Source organism: Pyrgilauda ruficollis, unplaced genomic scaffold (genome assembly GCF_017590135.1).
Source record: "Pyrgilauda ruficollis isolate IOZ18807 unplaced genomic scaffold, ASM1759013v1 scaffold58, whole genome shotgun sequence".
Classification (NCBI taxonomy): domain Eukaryota; kingdom Metazoa; phylum Chordata; class Aves; order Passeriformes; family Passeridae; genus Pyrgilauda; species Pyrgilauda ruficollis.
The window spans coordinates 1,186,828-1,208,064 of record NW_024527488.1 but is presented as its reverse complement, the minus strand read 5'-3'; the positions used below and the strand labels follow the sequence as shown (position 1 = coordinate 1,208,064).

The window sequence follows — 21,237 nt, the reverse complement described above, 5'->3', positions numbered from 1 at the left end:
AATGTTCAGAACATCTTGTTCCAGAATATTTTCCTTCCAAGAGAAATCACTTTCTGTACCATACATGGCTGAAAACAGTACGTGCTGGGTTTGTATTCTTACAGAAAATAGAAACTATTCCAAAGTCTCCCCAGCATCACATGAATGAGAGGCAAAGTAGCTGAGACACAAACACGAGACACAACTTTAAGATGCAATAATATTTCAATACAATCATGACATCTTAGAGAAACACATTATTAATAGGCATCCATGACAAGTCCAAACAAGTTTCCCATTACACATAACTTTGTATAAAGTCTGACTCAAATCTATTCACTCTCCAAAAGCAATGTACTGTAGTGTTTGCAGGGATAATGAAATGAAGTCTGCACTAGGCTCTGGGGAATACCCTTACATTTGATAACCCCACGTGCTGTTTGCAAATTACAAGAGATTAATCATCACATCATTGTCAGTTAAGCAGAAGCCACATAAATTAAAATGCTGGATGGATTGTTACCAATTTTGCAGGCATAGAAACCTTAGAAAACACACATTTGTCAAGCATTTCTTGATTTGAAAACTGAAGAATTGTCACAAAAAAGTATTCCAGACGTTTTCCCAGTTCTTGTAAGTAGAGAACAGAAACTGCATTGCACTTTTATACCATATGTCAAAGTTGTACCTTCAAAACTTAATAGTCACCATACCTACCTATGAAAACAGGACATTCACTTATTGTCATGCATATCTATTTCCATATAAAATATTAATTTAACAAATCCTTGCCTTCTCAAAGGGATCACCAATTACAGAGTAAACAAAAACCCCTACTGAAAGATTTCCCATTAGTGAAGTACAAATGCCTTCTGGTATCATCTTCTTTCTTCCAGGGAAAGGAAAAAGTACAACTCATGCACTGCAAATATTGCATGGACCCAGGAGAAGATGGTGGCCTGGTACAGCCTGTCTGATCTACATAACAAAACTCTGTTGTTCATTCTTAAAAGTTCACTATTACCATAAAATTCATATGTACAGAAGACATTACATCTTTATGCATCTTATCAAAATGAAAACTTTCATTCCCAAGCTAAGAGGTCTGGATTTGTATCTGGAGTGATATAGGTACAGTACATAGTAACTTAGGTTCTATCCTGAAGTCCTCTGTGTTGCAGGGTGGCATCCTTAACTCATGGCAGTTCTGTTCCAATACTGCCAGTATATGAAGTAAAACCTAATATATGAGAAACCAGCATTCACCGTGTGCCCAGGAGAAATCCAGCAAAAGGGAGAATGACATAGAACTCATTTTCCAGGTGGTGATGGAGACAACACAATAGCATGTTGAACTGATACCATAGGAAATTTGCTCACTGTTCAACAATCAGAATGTTTTCAAATCCAGCTTAGTCTTACCCCAAAGAACAGCTACCAAAAAAACTGCAGGCCTGTCACAGCACACGTTGAGACGTTGAGACGGCCACAACACACAGAGTGTCAACCATACAGTATCAGAAGGTTTCAAGTATCTGCCCTTGTTGTTCTTTAGCCTAACCTTTTATCCCCTGATGCTGATGCACTGCCCCTGTGTGCCCTCTGCTCCCTTTGGTGCTTGGTCAGTGCCCCTGGGCACTCCATGGCTCATTGCTGTCAGTGCTGCTCCCTGCTCCTCACAGCTCTGCCCACTGGGGATGAGGCTCAGCTGCAGCCCCACCCCAATCACCATAAACTTTGTGCCTATACAAATCAATTTGACAAAAGTGAAATCTTGAAAGTTTCCATCTTCCACAAGCACACTTTTCACTGACAAGTTTTATTACCTTTTACTGAAAACTCTTAGCTAGCTCTGCTTTGCCATGGCAGTCTCACAGATAAATAAATGCACAAGCAAGCTCTGAGGAAGCCTTTGTCAGGTCTCCATCAGCTGTGTGGCTTCCTTCAGTTCAAAAGGGAAGAGGCTGTGTTCTGGAGCCAAAATGCAAGTTTTTCTCAAGACTTCATGTGCATAAAAACCATACCTTAAACATATACATTTCATATGTATTTTATGCCTCAATGCTCCAAGAAAAAGAGAAAAGACTATTCCAAAACCAGTTTAGAATGTGAGAATTATTTAAGAAACTTAAAAGAAGCTCTAAAAAGATAATAAAAACTTAATGAATTAATGTGTCATCAAATTCAATAATGTTGTGAAGGCAAAAAGTTGTGGAATAAAGAATCTTACTAACATTACAAATCATATCTCAAAGGAAATCACTTCAGACTGATCCATCTACTACACTTAGCTGTAAGAAGACACCACAGCGGTAAACTGTTTTAAAGTGGATTTTCTAGATGGCTGCTGGGTTGGGTTTGTGCTTGGATGTTTTCTGCAGTAAGTGTTATAACCCTTCAGATTTTACGAACTTGAAATGTTCTTGCCACACCAGCAGAGCTGCTGTGGAATTTGAGGAGAAATTTCCCTGTTTACAGTTGGTAACTGAATTGCTGAGACACTTAATCCTTGAAAGGAAGTAACTAATGAAACCAACAAACTCCAGCAAACTCCGGCATAAACAAACACAACAGAAGCAAAAACCACAGCAGCAGTTTGACAGAAATGTTGCTGCACTAGTTCAATGAGCTTGGCTTAAGGAAAGCTTCTTCTAAGAATCATATATTTAAGGCTACCATAAAACTTTTTTTTCTGTTAAAAATTCTGTAGAGAGGGGAAAAAAAAAGTGAGGGACATGAACCATTCCTCTGCTTTGTCTTCATTTCTGAACTTCTACTCTTCATCATTAAGTTGATCAGACAACAGTTTGGAGAGTAAAAGAGGATGGAATTATATCAAAATCTGGTATTTTCAAGAGCAACAGGATATAGACAGTGCATCTATTTGTACCTTGTCTATCATGTCCGGTCTGTTCGTAGCTGCCAGAATTGTCACATCCTTCAGCTGTTCTATCCCATCCATTTCTGTCAGCAACTGAGCCAAGACACGGTCTGCTACATTCCCAGCACCTGAAGAGCTAATTTACAGAAAAAAAAAAAAAAAAGTCAAAGCATTATCTTTGCCTTCCTAGAAATGGGAGAAAGGAAAAGATACTATTCTTTCCAGCTCACAGGGATGCAACTTTTTGCCTTATTTCTTCATAATATATATTTTCGCCTTCAACCTCTGACACAGCATCAGTGCAATGAAGTGAGTAAAACCAAATCACAGATTTTGAGTTCCATAGGTTTTCTTGGTATTCAGCAAAGCAACTGAGATTTGGGGTTTTTTTTCACTTATTGCCCTGCTATGGAAGTTGTAAAGAATTTAGCACAATGTGGGTATCTGGAAAAAACATTTTTAAGAAAACTGAATTCAAGCCACTTCTTTACTAGTCAGACAAACTTTCATTTTTAGCACCATCCAGTTGAGAGCTTACACCACCCTATGCAGTATAAAAAATTAGGCAGTTATGTGTTTTGCAGATTGCTCTACATTTTTATATTCTCTCCATCACGTGAGAATAAATGGAGTGTTGACCAACTGCCTCATAATTGCATTGTCAGTCCTTTAACTCAGTTTGTTTTCCAGATACCAGGGAAAAAACCCAACACTAAAAAAACTGAAAACTCCAGTTTTGAAATCACCAATATATGAAAAACCTAAGCAGACAAGCGTAAAGTATTCCCTCTGCTGAGAAGGGGCAGGGAAACTGAAGCAGTCTAGGGACAACAGCTGGAGATTGTACCAAAAATGTGAGGTTTATCCTCCTTTGTCAGAAACTGGGAATCCTTCTCTTGGCACACACCAAAACCTCACTGTCTTCCACACAGCCTTCCCCTGTGGATGGCAGGCACACACCTCCATCATCTTTTACTAACAGGACTGCTCTTCCAGGGCTATTCCCTCCTCTGCTGCACAGGGGAAGGTTTCACTTCTCTACCTTTAAATAGTCTCTTTTCAATTCAATTTGAAAAAAATTAATCTCTCCAGTTCTTCTGGATCCCTATAAACTAACAAGCAAAAAGAAGTCTGATATTTAAAACAAGACCAAATCTATAGAGGATTAAGATAATTTTTTATTCTCAAATATTTTGAAAGTCCTTTTCCAAAAGTTCTATTTAAGGCTTATAAACAGGCATCTACGCTCACTGAAGTGCAGTATGATCATTCTGATTGTTTTCATTTTCCAAAAAATAAAAATATTAAATACACTAAAATGTAAGTGCTCTGATTATTTCCATCAGACAGAGAGTGCACAAATACAGTTGTACAGTTATTATACATATGTATTGCTGCAGCACTGCCACCCATCACCAGCCTGCCTGTGACCACAGTGATGTCCCAGAGCCAAAGCAACAGTAATGGTTCCATCACTGTTGTACAGCTCCAAATAAATCCCCTAACTTTCCTATCCTACAACTGGTTCTGCAATTTTCCAGAGCAAAACAGTGAACTTATCACACCCAGTCTGGAAAACATCTTAAAGGAGTTATAACAAATGTTGGCTAAGAGAGTAAAATATTTAGGTTGCTAAGAAATATTAGAGAAGGGACTTGGGTTACCTGGTTGTCAGATTCTGGAGTTTCTGCAGCCACACTGGAAATTCCCAAGCCATATTTGAGTATTTCTAACGTACCCATGGGTCAGAGTCCCACTGCCTTATAGAGGGCTGAGTGTGATAAAACATTTCAGGTGTTGGACATGGATAGCAAATGCTTTTGGAAAGACACACAGCTTGAAGGAAATTAAAATCAACTTTGTAACATTAGCTAGTCTCACTAGGGATCCACACCTCCCATCTTGCATGAGTTTCAATTTTACTCCACTTTATACCCAATAGACTGAGCAAAGGAAAAAAAAATTGTAAAGCTGGGACAAAAATGTTAACATTATTTGAAATGATCTGAAGCTAGAAAACTTTGGAGGAGATCTAAACTTTTCTTTGTTTCCTTAAAAAAAAAAAAAAAAATTTCGTTTTAGAGAGAGGTGGCTAGAACGGATATTACATCTTTCCGCAAACATTTCTTACAAGCTTCTAACTACAAAAAAAAACCAAAAACCAAAAAAAAAACCCCCAAAAAAAAAAAAAAAACACCAAAAAAAACCCAAAACCACCCCAAAATCCACAACACATTAAAGAAGTGTTTATTCTAAGAAAAGTCCCCACAGGGAAATGCACATTGCAAAGACTTCCATGCAATTAGGGCATCATCAGAAAACTGCAGTTAGGCAATCACTCATGGTATTATACAGCTCAAACAATAGCAGGGCTTCTAGAACATTATTAGGGGCTTTATTATCTCTTAAAAGTGAATTAAACAATTTTAAGTCCATGCAAGCAAAAAATATCAATAAAAAAAACAGCATCAAGTGAAGAAGTGCCTGGTTCCTATGACACCATAGACTTCTAATGTCAGTGCTTTTATTTACATAGTTCACTAAGCTATCACACCATTTTAGCACAGCCTACAAGAAATTAGCTTTTGGCTGAACAGAACACTCTATAAAAATCCCAGGCAGGCACAGGGAGAGAACTCTTCCCCTGCTGCTGGGAGCTGCCTCAGAGCCCCGGTGCTTCCCGAGCTGTTAATTCCAGGGGTGACACGCAAGGATGCCATTTTCCATTTTCCCATGGTTTCCCACCAGGCTTCCAAATTAACACAGGCAACGTTCATTAAGGCTGCCCGGAGTTTTGACGCAAACAGCAGCCGGAGAAACAAACCACGATTAACTCTCCAGTCCCACGGAGGCACTGCCAAAACCAACTTCCAGCCAAGGGGCTGCCTTGGCCTCCCCCGCCTCCACCTGACCTCCACACGTTGATGTCATCCTCTCAACTGCCTGGAAATGGTCCTCCAAAGGCACGTCCTGGTACAAACTAATTTCCTGTCAACACACTGCCTGCAAATCCAGGCGGCCAGAGCTAAGCCCCTCACATAATCCACGCAGGGCCATGTGTGTGCACGGCTGTGTGCACCAGGAGCCGTGCTCCAACCAGAAGTACCTCTGAAATAAAAAATGTGAGAGCAAAGAGGAGCCTGCATGAGAATTTCAGGCAACTGCTGGTGCTGCCCTAATGAAATACATTAGGCTATGTGTTGTTTTAATTTTTTGCCGACCCCACTTCATTTACAATCCTCGATGATGTTTTTAAAGGTAGAGAAGGTCATTACAGCAGTTAGAGACAGAAATCCTCCTCTCTGTGGTATTCCAGCTAATCCTGGAAGTATCCCACCAGTCTCAGACAAACCACACGTGCACTCCTGCGCAGGCACTCAGCTTGACCACCAGAGAAGATTCCTGAAGCCTGTCAGGTAAGACTATCCACACTGAATATGAAAGACAATTGGTATTTTACTTTGGCTAAAGGCATTCCCAATATACATTTTGGCAGAATAAACCATGTATTCTACAGTTTACCAAAGACTCACAATTAATTTCAATTAATTCTGCCTTTGTCTGATGGATCAGGAGCACCAGCTCCAAAATCAATATAGCAGGAGAGGGCTCTCCACAGCTTTTATTTCTATCTCCTCTGGCTATATCCAATGACCATTCAAGCCAGCTGGATTCATATATCAGTGGGCACTGAAATTTCCCCCTGGACACCTTAAACCACTCTCATACTTCTTCCAGGGGATATAAAAGCAACCACAGCCCAATCCTATCACAGCACCAAGGAGTACATACAGTTCACTAGCTTATACAGATCTTCAAGCCAAGAAGATTTTGTTTCCAGACATAACCAGATGTATGAAATCACATCTAAATCTGTTACCCTTCCTGCTATAGGCATTTTTTTGACAGCAACTTCTTATTTTGTACATTTTTACTTATTTAATTTCCTTTCTTCCTCTCCACCCTTTTTCTAACAGATTTTTTAATATTTGAAAACTGAAAACAGTCTGAGAATGCAGTCACTGCGGTTTCACCTCACGACGAAATTTGGTAAGCATCACCACTGTGAGCTAAAGCAAACATACATTTGCATCATCTGACCATCTAGATCACTTCTGAAAAAATACTCATTTCACTGGCTTTCCAACACCAGATGTCATTTTCACTGAAAAATGTACTTAAGTCTCCAGCACCACCTAAATCTCATAAAGGAGAACCAATGACTCTCTATTCCACCATTGACTTCAATGGCACTGTAGCCTGTCGGAACACCTTGGCTTCAGAATCAGGACCTTAATTTAATGACACTGCTAAACTGTAGATGTGGAAATGCAGGAAATCTTCACACAGTAACATTCTGAGAGCTGTTAACCTCACAGCAACTGTGAGGCTGCAAAAGCAGGAGGAAGTCTAGGAGGACCCCTCTCCTGTACAGCTGGCCCTATCTCAGATAGAGCTGTGAGGTCAGAGACTGACCTCGGGAGAAGTACCCAGGATAAATTACAGATGGATTAATCCCCACATAGCTGAAATCTATAATGCAGGTTTTGTGACAAGGGAATCCAGCCCACCTTCTCTTCCAAAACATCCTATCAGGCAAGATTTACACATGGATAAAACCTGGCTTTATAATATCCTCCCACCCAAACAAAAGAATTGCGATCATAATCAAAATTTATAGGTTTTAAAAATACTTGTGGACGCGGTATCATCTCAAATAACCCTTTCACTGAAACCTCTGGAAATAATTTCATATCAAAACAAATGTAAAACTCATTGACATGACAAAATGCTCAGTATCAAAAAAAAATTTGAACAGGTTGAAATAGACCCTCCTGGCAGGACTCTCCACCTCTCCGTGAACCACAGAGGCAAAAGGTTCCTGAAATACAGAAGCGCCCTGCCAGCAGACTCCCACACGAGAGCCACCTCGCTCGCACAGCCTGAAGGATTTTTATTGAGTCTGACATTTGTGTGGAGGCTGCACAGGGGGAACCTGTCAGCAAGGAGCACCTGCCAAGCCTAGCTTTTCCATCCGGCTGCCGCGATCGTAATTAACTGTCACGCGCTTTTATTGCCCTCCCTCACGAACTCGGGTGAAACATGCCTTTGGCAGGTTAAGGTTTTCCACAGCACTGAAAAGTAAAAAATTATCTACTCCAATAGCATTACCAGAAAGACAATAACTGCAGGATGGTCCCAGATATCAAATTTTGTGCAAAAATTCCATCACTGGGGCATTTTGTCCAGCAGAATGGACACTGCCATGACCGTGAGGAAAAGCAGACCTGTCAAATATTAAAAAATACTAGGCCAAACTTACTTCTGTGAAAGTTATATCACATGAATGGTACAACTTCAATGATCATTATTCAGACCACTACAGATGCTACTTGCATGTTGTTAAAAAGCCTAAGACCAACATACAGCATGGAAATCTTTAATATTATCACTTAAGGCTTCACTATTCATTGAAAAAAACAAACAGAAAACCAAACCCCAAAACATTCTAGTACACAAGCCCTTTCCGTGCTCAGACAAGAAACATTCCTCATGAGAGGGAATTTTCCTGCCTGTGTGATCAGAAAAACCCTGCAAGAAGATGATCCTAAACCCTTCCCTCCATCAGCACCTTACAATTAGATGCTGTTGGGTCCGGTACTCACCTGTATCAACTACTACCCACTACATTGTTCCATATCTTCCCTGTCTTCTCAAGGACAAAATTCAAATACAGAAGGAAAATATCCAGAGGAAACCTAGGCAAAGTCTGGGAAATTCAGTCTGGGTAGAATATTTATGTTCATGGTCACCTCTACGCCAAAATAATGTTTTGCCAACTGTCGATTCACAGATTAAATGCAGTTCGTGTAATTTGGTTTGCAAGGCATTAGAAGAGCACAGAAAAATTAACGAACTCCAAGTACCTCTTGAGTGGTCTCCAGCTTGCAAGCAAGCTTTCCTAAAAAGATGATGAGCTTTGTGAAAACAGGAAACAGTGCTCAGCTGTCAGCAGGTGACTTTGAAACAAATGGCCTGCAGGCAGCTGCAGACACATCCTAATTATCCTTCACGGTTGTGTAAGCAGCCTCTTCGACTCGCCTAAATTTCTCATTATTGCTGCTTCCAAAAGTTAATGAAGTAGGCCCAGAAAAATGAAACACAGTGAAAGGAGAGAAAAGGAGGAAAGGAGCCAGCTTGAAACAGGTTTGGAATCAACAGGCTTTCTTCCAGAGGGCTTTCCCCAAGCACATTTCCAAATGCTCGAGTGCTTAAGAGGTGATCCATCACCCATTTCCAGTACCATTTCCATCTGCTTGCAGCTAATTCCAGATGCATATCCATGAAAGAATGGCATTAGCTCACACTTGCAGCTTGCCCTGGCACTGCCAGGCTGACACAGGAAGGATGCTAACATCATGAGTTCTCCTATTCTGCTAACATTGATGTTGCCTTAAAAAAAAAGCAATGAAACAAAATAAAGAAAATAACCCCAAACCAAGCACACACCTGATGCACAGTAAATTTCCCACTTCCTTTCATTCTGTTTTTCTCAGCATTTCTCCTCTGTGCATTCCTGGAAGTTAATCAAGTTTAAATCTGTAATCAATCACGTCTACCAGGCAAGCAATCACAGTTTAAGCTGTAAGTATTTGGGACCTAGAAGTAACTAACTAGAGTGGATTTCATTTCATTACAACAATATTTATGTATAATAGGTTCACTGTTCATAAATTTTAGTTACAATTATGTTCCTCCTGCCTATCATTAAAATGATGACTTCAAGAAAAGGGTTTATGGATACAGTCCTGCTTTCACTGATGTTAATGGAAGTCTCTATTGATTTCAAATATCCAAATTATAATGTAGGCTGGGAAGTTACAAATTATTGGGGTTTGTAAACAAAAAGGAAGAAACACAGATTCAAAACCACATTATGATAAATATCACATTATGATAAAGGATTCTTGATAGCCAAAAGCACTAACAAGATTACTTTAAAATTAAAGGGACAGACATTTACTGTATACACACATGAACTAAGAGTAATGCTATTTGTTAAAACTGCTCTTCCAAAACCAATTACAAGCTTTACTGTAACATAAAATTGTTTCAAAACTTTCCTCTTTCACCAGTCCTTGCTAGGCCTAGAATAAAAAGCTGGCACTAGGCATGCAGTTTTTTTCCCTGGACAATATTTGTTTGGCTACAAAATTCCAAAACTTTAAAGAATTCATACAGCAGTCACAAAAATTTTGAATGCCTCAATTCTCCATCATGTACAAACATAGCTCAGATATTGCTGATGTCAGCTGATGTCCCCCTGTTCAGGGACACCAGTGCCAACAAAGGCCAGAAACACAAAGTTCTTTGTCTGAGCTGAACAAGAATTGGGTCTCTCACAACAATCATGGCAGGAGGAAACTCCATATCTTCCAGATATACTTTGTTCACGTTCTTCTGTCTTTGCATGAGAAATATCAGGGTGACAATACTTCCTCCAGCTTCAGTACTGCTAATTTACCCTGTGCAAGATGGATTTCTGCCAAGAACCTCTCCCCTTTGCTGCATCCCCACAGAATTCAGCCTGTGGGTTTCATTACTGGATGCAACACACTGACCTCTTTCAATGACAGACACTGCCCATTGCATCAGGGAATCTGCACAGGCACTGAAATACAATGACAAGTTCAAGAGTAGAGGATAAATAAATATGAGCTAAAATATCCCAGAAAGATACATTGATTTAAAAAGAAGATTGATCACTATCCCTGTTCTTCCTTCTCTCAAGGAAGAGAAATTGCTGTTCCTCACAGGTTCTTCTAAAAGCCTGAGAGCCTCAGAACTTGAGACTGCAAAGATTTTAATACCTAAAGTGAAAACAGTGTGCCTTTCAGTGGTCTAACTATTTTAAATTGTCTTTGGAATCTATCTGTCCTCCCCCCAGCATACAGGATAACATATTTTCCCAAAAAAAGCATCATCATGCTGTGGTTTCAGGGAATTGGTACCAAAGTCCCTTCACTTTGTCACTTCTATACTCATTCTGAAAAGGTTAGCAACATTCATCTACCAACTTTTGGCCTCCATTAGTCAAATGCAATGTACTGATTTTGTCCCTTGTCTTTTTTTTTTCCTTCCCCTTAGAAAATAGAATTTATCAGTGCCTTTTACAGCAGTCTACAGCACTTCCCATCCTATGTTATAGAGACTTGCAGTTAAAGGGGAAATGCTTTGCTTCTGAAAAACAAGAAAAGGATGTCTCTTGCCGAAAAATCCTAAAAATCCTACTTATATAAACAATGTCCCATTTCCAAAGCACGGAGATTTCTGAAGTTCAGCAAACAGACTGTCTGCACAGCATTTACACAGACCCACATTCATTCATCACTTTCAAGTCTAATTACCAAGCTATTTCCCTCTTGGCAACCCCTAATGGCCAGAAGAATTAGGTTTTACATGGTCAGGATACTGAGGGTAACAAATACCCATAACTCTCAGCAGCTGTGTAATTTGTAAAGTCTCCCAAGCTTTGTGCAGGCACGGGATTACTTCAAGGCAAACTGCTGCTCACACTGTGCTGTATCTGGACCAGTCCTGCTTCAGTGCAATCTGTCCTACAAAAAGTCATAACAGCATCTTTCAAAAGTATGGGGAAAGAAAAGAAAAAGTCACAATCTGCTTATGCAAGCAGATGCTAATTAGAACCACAAAGCAGAGGAAAAGGCTCCATGCATCTCATGGTTCACCTCTCCTGGTGCATGACTGAAGAAGTTTTTTCTTTCTCAATCATTTGTCCTCTTCAAACCTCAATGTGACATCTCTAACTTTCTACTATCTTTTCTGCTGCAGGTTTATCATTTTTTCTTTAGGAACAGTCATAGTGAATGCCTCCCTTTTTCTCTACAGTCAGGACCCTGAGCCACTAATTTTTCATTTTCAGTTCTCTCTAAACTTACTCTAACACCTCAACATAAATCAGAAAGAGATGGAAAAATCTTCCATGAGCATTTGAAGCTCAGAGTAACAGAAAAAAAATGCAGAAGTGAACACAGCTCAAAGTTACGTCTTCACTACCACACTGGAAATTCAAGACCATTCAGAATCACCCTCTCGACTTCTCGCATCAAGGATAATCAGATTTTTATCTCAAGCAATTGTTCCTTACATTGAACTATTTTTCTTCGGAGCTGCAGGATTATATTTTCATAAACTGTCTTTAAACCTGGTATGTAACCAGCCCACTTTCTTAATTCCTTGATTAATATGTATTAATCAAGGAAGTGTATGTATTAATATGTACAATTCCTTGATTAATATGTATTAATCAAGTGTCAACTACATGCAAAATACAGAGGGTGTGGACAGTTCAAGAAAAAAATCCAGGAGCTTAGTTCACACTGACAAAACACACAGAACTTCTAAGCAGGCGGGATAAGAAATAATCTTTCCCAAATAAAACATTTTTGACAATTAACAATGGCAATTACTATAATTTTTGCTGACTTCAAAGTATTGTTAGCTCTAACTAATAAACACACACAGAAAGAGATTCTGTAAAACAAAACTGCTACACGAGACAGTTACATTAGGTAGTGTGTTAGATGTATTACAGTTATGGAATGAACTATGGCTTGGAAATGTGTAATAAATAAAACACTGTGGCACAACTGAGCACAGCCACAGTGTTTGCACAATGGCTTGTGCAGTGACAGAATCCACTACCTGATGCAAAGGAGTTATTGTGAATGGCCCAAACAAGAAAATTCTTAGCTTTCTTTGTCTACCTCTACACTGATTTAATTACAAAATCTATTAGTTCATATGCCCCTGCTGCTGAGAAGGGATTGTTTAGTGAAGGTTGGGAGCAAAACAACCACAAGCTTTAGTCAAATCTAGATAATGGGTTAATGAATACTTGGCAGGGTGCTTTGAAGAACAAAAGCATTAAGTGATTTACTCAAGGTTATTTCACATCTATATTTCTGATCAGAATTACATGTAAAATTACTGCCACAATTTAACAGTTTCACATTCTCTGGATTTCTGGACATACCCTGGCAGGATCAGGAGAGGTTGCCTACCCAGGAGATACGGAATGTAGCACATTGTGCACAAAGCCCACAGCATCCTATCAAGGATTTAAACCAAGAGGATTTAAACTCTCACAAAGCTGTATCACAGAGTGTTCTTCACTGTCAAGGCAAAGAAAACTAATTCAGCCAACAGAGGGAATGGGGAGACAATATAAACAGGTGTTTCCTTGAAAACTTCAGCACGGTCAGTTATAGTACAGGAAATGGATCTCCAGAGGCCACAAATCGTTAGCATCTCTAGTGCATTTGCAAATTCCTACTGTGCAAAGTCAGCCTCTAAAAAAGGGCCATTTCTAATAAGTGCCTTGTCTGGTTTCCTACACCATTTAATTTCAGATGAATTTTATGAGAACTCTGCTACATATTTTACCTCCCATCTGGTTCAGATTTGACAATGAAATATTTGTGTGTCCCGCCCTGTTCTTTTTAAAGTTCCAAAACCAGATGTCTCCAGCACAACATGACTGCAGCAGGTCACACCACATTCTTCAGCAAGCTGTGCCAGGCCTACTACCCCCCACAGACAGTCCCAGGTAAGGTAAAATCAGGTTGTTTGTTCCCTAAAAAAAGCAAACAAACAAACAAACTCACCACCTCCAGGGCACTGTGTGAAAAGACTGTTTAAAATGCATTATGGCTTAACCTTCCAAGGGGTTTGATCTTGATAAAGTGCTGGTTCTGGAAGCTAAACACATTAACAATTGCAGCAGGGGATGATATTTTTTTCCCCTCCACTGGCTTGATTCAAGCAAACAATTTTGTAATTTCTCTGTTGCTTCAATGCATAGCACTTGTAGGAAGCTCACAAATCTCACAGCTGCACAGACTGCACATGAGAAGGACTCTGAGGAAAACATCTTCAATCAGATTTTGCATTTTCAACAATAAAAATTGTTCATTTCTTAGCAGCTTCACAAGGCAGCTCTATGATACACATGATGCCACCTCCTGTGACACAAATAATTTATCTGTGTCACCAAAACATCAAAACACCTGTTATCCTTTCCTGTTATCCTACTTGCAATACAAAAGAACCCGTAGGGATGCTGATGGAGCTTTTTTCCCAGAAAAATGTTGAGGTTTTGATGTGCCTTTAAACAGGACAAATACTTTCTAATACACCTATTTGGTAGCTTTTCATGCATAATAAAACTGGATAAATGTAGTTATTGCAACAGCAAGTAGCAGTTACATTTATAATGAGGTATCCCCCAAGAAAGTCCACTTACAGAGTCTGTCAAATCTTAAATGCTGTAGTGGCCACTAAAAACTGCAATAGTTCTACTTCAGACACGAGCTAAATGTCTCTTGGAACCATCACAAAGCAGGATATTAAAAAAAATACTATTAGCTTTTTGCACAATACTCCCTTCTTAATGTCACACACAAAAAGACACAAGTGTTCCCAAATCTTTTAATGTAGTTTTTCCCAGTCTGGCAAAACATTTAAACACAGATGTAAATTTAGTTTTATGAGTATTCTCCTTGGAAATTTGTGTTATATAGCTTATGATCCTACTGTTTGCTTGATGGAGACACCAAATTAGGCCAGGGGAACAACCCTGGGAAAAGAAAGGAGCTTAAGTTTCTAGAAATAAAAGGTAAAACCACAGAAAAGAGCCAAAGAGCATGAGAACCAGTAGATTCATTCCTGCTAATGAGATGAGAAAGGAGGAACTCCATCAGCTTACCTGTTTATGCCAAGCTAAATAGACTTGAGTAAAAGTCACACATTACCCTTCTGTATAAAGAATGAAGATATTTTATTAAATAATTCTGGAAAAATAAATAAATTTGTGATTGTACAGTGTAAGAATAATTTATCAGGAAATAATGTCTGTTGTTTTTGCAACATGATTACTTACTTTCCCCTTTCTACTGCCAAGGCATCTATTTCATCAAAGAAGAGAATTGAAGGAGACACTGCTCTGGCTTTCCTGAAGATCTACAAAAACAACAAAAAAAAAATACCCAGTTTTAAGTGAACAAAGCTGTTTACAGTACACTATCATCCCCTGCACACATCAAGAGTGACAGAGCCTCATGTAACAGACATCAGCCTGTCTTGTCTTGGGTTTTTTTTTTTTTGAACAGTAGTAAAAGCTGCCTCTGGATCCCAAATTCGACATGCATCACTAGGTCAACACAAGAGAAAGCTAAATATCCCTGTTTCTTCATTTTTTTCTTTTCTTTTTTAAGCTTACACCAGAAGGAGTTTTCAGAAAGTTTAATGGTAACCTTATAAGCAGAGAAGAATTCGAAAACCAAGGAAGCTTAGTATCTAACATGATCCACACAGCCTGCCCTTTCTCACCTCTCTCACTGCTCGTTCAGACTCACCAACGTATTTATTCATCAACTCAGGACCCTGAAAAATAGAAAATTCAAAAGCATCATACATTTGTATACAAAATGACTGAGATAACCTGTCAGTGCTACACTGGTCACACTCTGCTACAAAAAATTCTGAGATTTTGTAATTTTAAGTCTAATGGGTGCATTTTTACTTACCCTCTACCTGTACTAAGCTTTCTCCATTTATTTTAGTACCTATGCATGTTGGTTAGTCATCTCATTCTGATACTTCGCCAGTACCTTAATGAGAAATGGAATTAACCAAAAAAACAAACACTGTGAGGTTCTTAAAAGTGCTCAACAATAGCACCAAGGGGCTGCAAATCAGCCAGAAGGACAAATCACAGTAAAGAACCACAGCAGTGACTTAAAACAATGTTTAACAGCACTTCTTTGAACCTGACACTCTGCAGGTGAAGCAAGAAGCTCCGCAGCACAACTGAAACCCATCCCTAGCAAGGGAGCTGTTCAGTGTCTGAGCTCATGCACATTCCTGCTCCTCTGCTGAGGCTGCCAAGCAGGATTATGAGTGCCAGCTGCTGTGGTGCCTGTTTATGCTCACAGCCCTGTCCACCAGGAACAGACTAGAGACCACAGGGTCAGCATTCCAGTCTTGAACAAGTACTTAAAATTATAAAAAGTAAAACAATGGCAAATTCTCAGAGTATTTTCTGTTCTGCGTATCCTGTAGGATAGGCTGCTTAAATAATGCTTCCTAATGGGTCTCAGCTTCTCCTGGGATTGGTAATGACTCATTGACTTCAGCCTGGTTTGCATCAACATTGACCTGCAGCCACAAACAAGGCTCATTATCTGCTGCCCTGAACGAGAAGAGCCAGTGGCTCCAATCTATTTTCCAAGCAACAACAGGTGTCCTTGTAATTTCTCCAGAAGAAACAACATCCTTCACAGTCAGAAAGCTGAACCACCTCCTCCCAGCTGTGGGTGCCTTCACGTAACACTCAGCCCAAAGCACAGGGCAGCTTTAACAGCAGGTATGTCACAATTAAGAATGTGTGGCAGACACACATTTATACACTGGCAGTGACAGAGCCTCTGTTACAAGCCCTCTTTGAATGGGACCATCTGGACTTTGTTCCCAGATCGGAGGAACACAGATTCATCACTCTAAAAATGCAGCACACTGGTTTTTGCAGCCTCCCCTCTCCACGCTCATTTTCATTCCTGCAGTAACAGTTAATGCACTGACTTCACCTTGACACTGGAAAACACCTGTGCTCATGTAGGGGTAAAAAATAATATCCTCTGAAAAGCAAAGGACATGTTATCTGATATCAGTAAAGCACCCAGACATAGACACCATTTTTATTTCTTTCTTTTCCAAGAGTTGTCCTTTATCCAAAGGACCAGGTGAGTGCAGCAGCCAGACCTAGAGCACCATACAGGCCAAAGCCACAGTGTAAGGGTTGACAGGGACAGTACTGTGTGCCAGGCCTGTAGGAAAGGTAAATTATACAATTAGCATTGTTCTCTTTCAGCAACATCCACCCTTAAAGCAACTGTTATGGCATCTGGAGGCCTCCAGTGACTGCTAAATTGAAGTCTGGTGGTACTTGCATGGAAACAGAATTATTCAGACACAAAACTGAGGAACACAGGAGAGAGAGAAGGGAAAAACAAGGTGAGAAGAGAAACACAAAAAGCAAGGTGAGACAGAGAAGCACAAAGCCTTTTGCGGCTATTGACACCACCCATGAGGAGCATGCAGCAGCTAGTGAGCAGCTCAGAGATAGCCCAGCTGCTCCGGGCCCTCTTAGTTCAGATGAGGAGCAGCCCTCATCAAGGAATTCTGTTCAGGGCAGATGAGGAATCCGATAGCACAGCCCTGACAAATCCTTAAGGAATGAGAGCAGACTCCTCTGTTTCCATCCAGCTCTCTGTCACAATGAGAAACCACTACAGACTCTACCCACAATTAGAGATTTCTCTCACTAACTTTTCCTTGGAGCCTGTGGACTCTCTCTTTCATGCTCTTATTTCCATAAGTAATCTTCATTCACATCAGCATTCCCATGGAAACCAACATCACACGCATCCGTGCCAACAGTGTGCTCCTCTCCTATGACCCAACATCAAACAGCCTGACATTTTCTTTTGTCTCAGCAAAAAAAACCCTTAAACCCAAAACTACCCTATTTGAGCTTTAAGGTACAATATAATTTCAGATGCTTGTAGTTTTATTTTTAATTAAGCATTAAAATATGATGAGGGCAACATCAAAGCAATAAATACCACTTATAATGTTTCAAAGAGAATTATTTTGAATGCAACTTTTTGCTGTAAGCTTCGACATGAAGTTTTTCTCTATTTTTCTCTTCATTTAGCAGCAACTCCAGGTTAAAGACCACTGCATGTGAAGAATTTTCATGAAAATTGGTTTGGAAGTCTCCTAGTTCACCCTTCATAAGGGATACCAGAACTCCATTTGAGTGTCACGGTTTTTACTGCGAGCAGCTCAGAGTCTTTATTGTCCACGGCAAGAAAAGAAAAGGCTCCAAAGTAAGACAAAGCACACACAAAAGAGGAGAAATTGCTGTACAATTCAATCATGCAAACACTGAAAACCACAACACAAAAACTAGAAATGTTCAAAGCAGCTGGAGGTAGCAAATGAACTGGGTGAGCTCTGGTCCCACCTGAGCTGAGCCTTTGCCTTACCCTGCCTGCACCTGTGCTGTCCTTCACCTCAGATTGATGGCAGCTCTTATTTGAAAAATAAATCTGCAAGACAGACAGTCTGCAGGCCACCACAAAGTCACCTGCTGGCAGCTGATACAGTTTCTCATTTTCACAAAGCTCACCTTTAGCAGACTTTGAAGGCCACTGAAGAAATACCAGGAGAGTTTTTTAATTTTATTTTTCAGTGCTTTTCTAAATGCTTTAAAAAAAAATGACATGAGCTTGACTTAGCAAGCTGACATTTGTTGAAAGATCATTTCTGGCCAAGAGGTGAGCATATGGATTCCTTTAAAAAGCTTTTTATAGCTGTTGATAGACTGACCAAGAGGTGCTAGTAAAAAATGGGTCAGTTTAATGCTGCACAGTTCTGTTCTCATCTGCAACAAGTCATCTTCCATACAAGCAGACATGAAGAAATAAAACCTGTTTCTTGTGGTCATTTGCACAGGGACTCCAAAACCAGCAAAAGATTTGGAGCAGAAAATTGGCAGAAGTAGTTGTAGCTTAGCCATGCATATAAGCATCTGTGAGCTAGAGTCCAGACTGACAGTAAAAAATCTGCCAATTCAGGCCCACTGGATACTGCTGAGGTTTCTTTATTCAGCCTCAAAGTAGAGAGAGTTTCCAGGCATGCTCTGCTTAAAGACTATTCCATCCCCATGTATCACGAAACCTTCTACTTGCTTATGATCTGGATTGGATGAATTTTAATTTCTTTTTTATTTTAATAAAAAACCAAAATTGCTTGCATTTAAAATGTTATCAGAATCAACTCTTGAAATATTAACTGCACAGAAGATAAAACCCTTGTGCACATGCAGCAACATGAGATAAGCTTGTGCACACATGGTTTTGACAGAAGTTCTCAAAGCATTTTTAAACTGCAAGAGGGATATCTGCTATTCCTGAAGTTAAAGAGTATCAGTCATTTTTCTGAGCAGGGCTTAAGACCACTTGCAGATTTTTTCCACCACTTGGGTAGGAAATTTAGTCAGTGACTTCTCTTACATGTTTGTTTTTTTTTTTTTTTTTCATTCTTTTGACAATCAGGCAATTTATGCACTTAGGCTTTCTGAGTCACATGGGCACAGCTCCAGATATCTCCAGCACACAGCTCAGTCTAGACTCTTCAGAAATACCCTGATAACCTCACATACAGGTTCTGGGCTCTTACAGACACATTAAACTGTGTTAGCTACAGACTACAATTCCTATGTCCTAAAAATCCAGCTACAGAGTTTGTATCTCATCCAATAGATTACCACTCTAGATTATTACTACAAGATAATGGACAATTCCTTCTTTGCCATATTCAAAGCAGAAACAATCAGACATTGAAGTATCAATCATAATTAACATTTAATTTCAAATGATGTCTCTAGAAACTGAGCTCTGTATGGTAAATCTCAGAAAATAACAACAACAACAAAAAAGACAGAAGTGCCAATATTATTTTTCAACTGTTCACACTGTGTTCCTAGGTCAATGTTCAGTGCCCACAGTCACACACTGGCATCTGAGTTAGATATTCACATTAACTGACTTGGCAGACAGATGTTCACCTCTCAGATGCCATGTGCCAATTTCTCTTAAAACTTCAGGAGAAGCTTAGACATCCAGCTTAGAGAAGCAAAGTTTGATCCCACTCCAGCAATACACCCCTGACAGAGTTAAAACCAGCATCTTTCCTTATTTCTTTCCAGTTTGGATACTAAAGCGGAGATAGTCATGGAACCACAGAATGGCCTGAGTTGGAAGAGTCCTTAAAGATCATTTAGTCCCATCCTCCCTGCCATGGGCAGAGACACCTTCCACCAGACCACATTGCTCAGAGCCACATCCAACATTACCCAGAGATGGGTAATTCACAACATCTCTGGGCAACCTGTGCCACTGCCTCACCACCCTCACAGTAAAGAATTTTTCCTAATCTATCTAATCTAAATCTACTCTGTTCCATTTTAAAACCATTCTCCCGTATCCTGTCACTACATTCTCTTGGAAAAAGACTCTCTCCATCTTTTTTTTAGGCTCTGTTTAGGTTGTGGAAGGCCACAATTAGGTCACTCCTAAGCCTTCTCTTCTCCAGATTGAGCAATCTCAATTCTCTCAGCCTTATGCTCCACTCTAACAACATTGAAGGGACTCAGAAATTAGTTATTGAGTCCTTTGGCACTGTAATCTCCATGGCAAAATGCTATTCCATCCCTCCCACAGTCCAACCAAAGCAGCACATGACTCAGGGTGGCTGCAGGGAAGCAAGTTAACAAGACAAACACTGAAACTTCCTTTATTTTAACAGTAAGGCTCTTTCTAAGGCAGAGGCTGTATGTGTGTGATTTGGTAATTGGTTACGCTGCATAGAAAAATATTTGCTCAGAAAACGCATTCTGTTTGCTTGTTAAGAATAAAGCCTGCTTCTTCTCTTTCAGGGCTGCTTAAAGATTTCATCTGCATCACTCCCAGCTTCTCAGCACATGGAAACCCCAGGCTGAGTGCCATGCAACATTTTAATCACTTCCTTTCCCTCTGCCCTGCATTCCAGAGGACCTTAAAAACCTGCTGACACCTGTCTGGGGTTTGAAAAACTTTAATTTCAGCAGGTGCTTATGGGCTCCAAAGTATTTAAGGCAGCAAACTGGCAAAACCCTGTTATCCCCAATCCCTGCAGTGGAGTTGCTATAAGCAGCATGATCAGACTGCAAAGGCAACTATAATATCAAATTTTCTTTATTGTCTTGCCTCAGAGTCCACTTGTTTGCCATTTGCCTTGACCAGCAAACTCCAGTGACGATCTTCTGAGGCTTCTTTACCTAAAACAGAAGCCAGGATTTGTATTGCAGAATGAGCTGACTGGAAACATTGAATTACACTCACTGCATGCACCAGTGCCTTCAGAGTGCCTCTGGCATCAGCAGGGCAGGATCCATGCAGGATCAAAAATCACACAGCAAAACCATACAAAATGAGCCACCCCTGCTGCAAAACCTATTTGCTGAGACTTCACACCTCCAGCAACACTCCATTCCTGCACTGGTAACTTGAAGAGAGAAAGAAACTAAGTGCTAATAAAAATAAATTTGCAAGGTAATTGAGAAGGGACAAAGAGATGGGGATTATATTTAACCATTTTCTGCCTGCATAGTCACTTTTGGTAAGTTTATGGTAAGAATGGATGAATGATTTATTTTTAGTTGAGTAAAATATGCAGGAAGCTTCAGGATT

General features: G+C 39.9%; 1 protein-coding gene across 1 annotated transcript in view; it reads right to left on the bottom strand.

The window, feature by feature from the left end:
- The window catches only part of SPATA5 (spermatogenesis associated 5), a 161,612-nt gene that overhangs the window by 110,074 nt on the left and 30,301 nt on the right, over positions 1-21,237 (bottom strand). The window contains 3 exon segments of the mRNA XM_041482277.1: positions 2,870-2,996; positions 14,823-14,902; positions 15,272-15,325. Coding sequence (XP_041338211.1) covers positions 2,870-2,996; positions 14,823-14,902; positions 15,272-15,325 — 261 coding nt within the window.